Source organism: Apium graveolens, chromosome 3 (genome assembly GCF_009905375.1).
Source record: "Apium graveolens cultivar Ventura chromosome 3, ASM990537v1, whole genome shotgun sequence".
Taxonomy (NCBI): domain Eukaryota; kingdom Viridiplantae; phylum Streptophyta; class Magnoliopsida; order Apiales; family Apiaceae; genus Apium; species Apium graveolens.
The window spans coordinates 227,276,610-227,279,993 of NC_133649.1; the positions used below are offsets into that span (position 1 = coordinate 227,276,610).

The 3,384-nt window shown below is 43.2% G+C and overlaps 1 protein-coding gene across 1 annotated transcript; it reads left to right on the forward strand.

Moving 5' to 3' along the window:
- Positions 1-788: 788 nt before the first annotated feature.
- On the forward strand, positions 789-2,653 carry LOC141714862 (uncharacterized). The gene is made up of 2 exons (XM_074518357.1): positions 789-996; positions 1,632-2,653. The coding sequence occupies exons 1-2, from the start codon at positions 789-791 to the stop codon at positions 2,651-2,653; spliced, it is 1,230 nt and encodes a 409-aa protein (XP_074374458.1).
- Positions 2,654-3,384: the final 731 nt, after the last annotated feature.

Consider the following 3,384-nt stretch of genomic DNA (forward strand, 5'->3'; position numbering starts at 1 on the left):
CGCTCAAACGAGTGCCGGGAGGACCCACTCTATGGGTTCGGCCACAACTTAGTCCCGATTCAAGGAACTTTATATCTGCCAGTCATTTTTCGAACTGCTCCTAACCAAGTGACTCATGTCATCAAGTTTTATGTGATCAACGTTCCTTCATCATACAACGGAATCATTGGCAGATCAACTATAACCATAATGCAAGGGATAACTTCAATCTCCCACCTAAAGATCAAGTTCCCAACCCCGACAGGAGTCGGGGAAATAAAAGGAGATTATGGAGTTGCTGAAACATGCTACACCCAGGGGTTAGTCATGGAAAAAACCCACTAGGACAACAAAAGGAAGGCAACAGTCCTTCACAAGCAACAAAGCATGAAGAAGCACAGACCCCAAACAAGGGAAGAAGCAACAAAAGAAGTACAACTCATTGATTCAAGTTCGGAACAAGAAGAAATTATAATAAATCCGGAAGGACCGACAAGCAACCAAGTCATGATAGTGGATAAAGCAAATCAGGTCCTAAACTAAGCTAGTCCTACCATGCAAGCAACCAAAGAATCTGAACAAGTAAAATCCTATTTGAAGAAGAAATCTGAAGCCCGAATTCATCAAATGGTTTCAAACAAAGAACAAGCAAAAATCGAAGCTGCAATCGAAACAGAAGAAGTCCAGATTGATGAAAGCAGTCCTAGCAAAAGGGTGAGGTTGGGTCAGGACTCGAGGAGTCCTTCAAGGAAAGATTAGTGTCCCTGCTCCGGGAGTACAAAGATGTTTTTGCCTGGAGCCCAAGAGACATGCCCGGACTACATGAGTCCATAGCAATGCACAACTTAGATATCAACCCCAATAGGAAACCAGTCAAACAGAAGAGAAGGAATTTTGCCCCGGAGAGGCAAAAGGCCATAGACGAAGAAGTGGAGAGGCTACTCAAAGCTGGAATCATCAAAGAAATCAAATATCCGGAGTGGCTAGCTAATGTTGTTATGGTGAAGAAGTCCAACGGCAAATGGAGAATGTGTGTGGACTACACTGATCTGAATGATGCATGCCCGAATGACCCATACCCTCTCCCAAATATTGATCAATTGATAGATGCCACCTCCGGACACATCATGCAAGTTTCATGGATGCCTTCTCCGGATACAACCAGATCAGGATGAACCCGAAGGACATACCTAAGACAACATTCATAACTCACAGAGCAGTTTATGCTTATGTGATACTGACCTTCAGACTGACAAGCGCATGATCAACTTACCAAATAGCCATGAAGAAGATATTCAAGTCCCAGATTGGGAGGAACTTGGAGTGCTATGTCGACGATATGATTTCCAAATCAACAACTATACCAGGACATGTAGAAGATCTGAAGGAGTGTTTTGACAACCTAAGGAAGAACCAACTCAAACTGAACCCGGAGAAATATACCTTCGGGGTAGGAGCAGGCAAGTTCCTAGGATTCATGATCAACAACAGGGGTATAGAAGCCAATCCGGAGAAAATAAAAGCTATCCAGGAGATGAGGGCTCCCAGGACCCAAAAACATCTGTACAAGCTAGAAAGATCCTTAGCAGCCCTCAGGAGATTTGTTTCAAAGCTAGCAGAGAGGTGATTACCATTCTTTGATTTACTCAAAGGAGAAACCAACAAGAAAGAGGTAAAATGGAGTCCGGAGTGCCAAAAGGCATTTAAGGAAATCAAGTCATACCTCTCTCAGCCACCAGTCCTAACTAAAACCCAACCGCGAGAGCCTCTCTACTTATACCTGTCAGCGGAACCACAAGCTGTAGAAGCTACCCTAATCATGGAAGAGAATGGAAGACAGCAACCATTCTACTACATAAGCCAATTTCTTAAAGATGCAGAAACAAGGTACCCCAGACTGGAGATGGTTGCCTATGCCTTAGTCACAACTTCAAGAAAGCTCAGGCACTACTTTCAGGGAAGAGAAATCAGAGTGGTCACAAATCAGCCCATAAGGAAGATAATTCACAAACCATACGTCTCGGGAAGACTTGTCAATTGGGCTATAGAGTTGAGCCAGTTCAATTTAAGCTTCATTCCCAGGACTGCCATTAAAGCTCATGCACTTGCATATTTCATAATCGAATGCAATTTCCCAGAAAAAGAGCCAGAACCAATGAACATGGATCCAGAGACAGAAAAATATGTAAGTACGGGAGCCTGGACCTTAAAAGTAGATGGATCTTCAACAACCGAGAGGTCGGGAGCCGGACTCATACTAAAAAGTCCGAAGGGACTCACCATTCAAACAGCTATATCCTTCGGATTCCCGGCAACAAACTATCAGGGGGAATATGAGGCATTGATTGCAGGACTAAAACTATCCAGGACTCTGAGAGTCCAAGACTTAAAAATCTACACTGACTCTAAGATAGTGGTCAAGCAAACAAATGGAGAATACATAGCAAAAGACCATATTCTGGCAAAGTACCAAGCACTGGTTCAAAGTTACTTAGCCTCAATCCCAAAGCATCAAGTCCTTCAGATATGTCGAGAAGAAAATGAAGAAGCTGATATTCTATCCAAATTAGTCCAGAACTCATCAGATCTGGACTGCTCAGTTTACTTTGAAGAACTCCACAAACAATCTATTGAATCAGGAGATGTCTTAGAGATCGAAAGCAACCAGAACTAGATGACTCATTTTATTAACTACTTGGAGAAAGGATAGCTCCCTGAAGATAAAGGAAAAGCCCAAAGGTTAAAAGCAAAAGCAGCCAAGTTCTTCCTCGAAGAAGGACTACTCTACCGTAGGACTTTCTTATCCCCTATCCTGAAATGTGTCGGCCCAGAAGAATCAAAGTACTGTTTGGCGGAAGTGCATGAAGGGATATGCGGAGATCACATGTCCGCAAAGGCCCTAGCTCATAAGATCATAAGACAAGGCTACTACTAGCCAACTATTCATCAGGATGCAATAGAGTTCGTGAAAAAATGCAAGGAATGCCAACTCTTCAGCAATGTGTCCCGGATCAGCCCAGTCCTACCCTCCTCAGTCCTGTCATCTATCCCCTTTGTTGTCTGGGGTATTGACATAATGGGACCATTTCCCCGGGCCAAATGAGATCTCAGGTACTTGTTAGTCTTAATTGATTACATGACCAAATGGGTTGAAGCGAAAGCAATGAGAATAATTAATCAGCAAGACTGCATAAAATTTATGCACAATATTTTGATGAGGTTCGGGATACCACGAGTCCTAGTATCAGACAATGAACCCCAGTTCATCGGATCAGAATTCGAGTCCTACCTTCAGGAGCGCGGGATCAAGCATAAAAAGTCATCAATAGCATATCCCCAAGGAAACGGCCAAGTAGAAGTTACTAACAGAATCCTTCTCCGGGGTATTGAAAAGAGACTCAAAGA

What these genes read in the sequence shown, in the direction of transcription:
- LOC141714862 (XM_074518357.1), top strand. Translation starts at nt 789, where the DNA reads ATGCCCGGACTACATGAGTCCATAGCAATGCACAACTTAGATATCAAC. An exon ending in TATGGTGAAGAAGTCCAACG is followed by an intron (nt 997 to 1,631) that starts GCAAATGGAGAA and finishes ATTTACTCAAAG; the next exon opens with GAGAAACCAACAAGAAAGAG.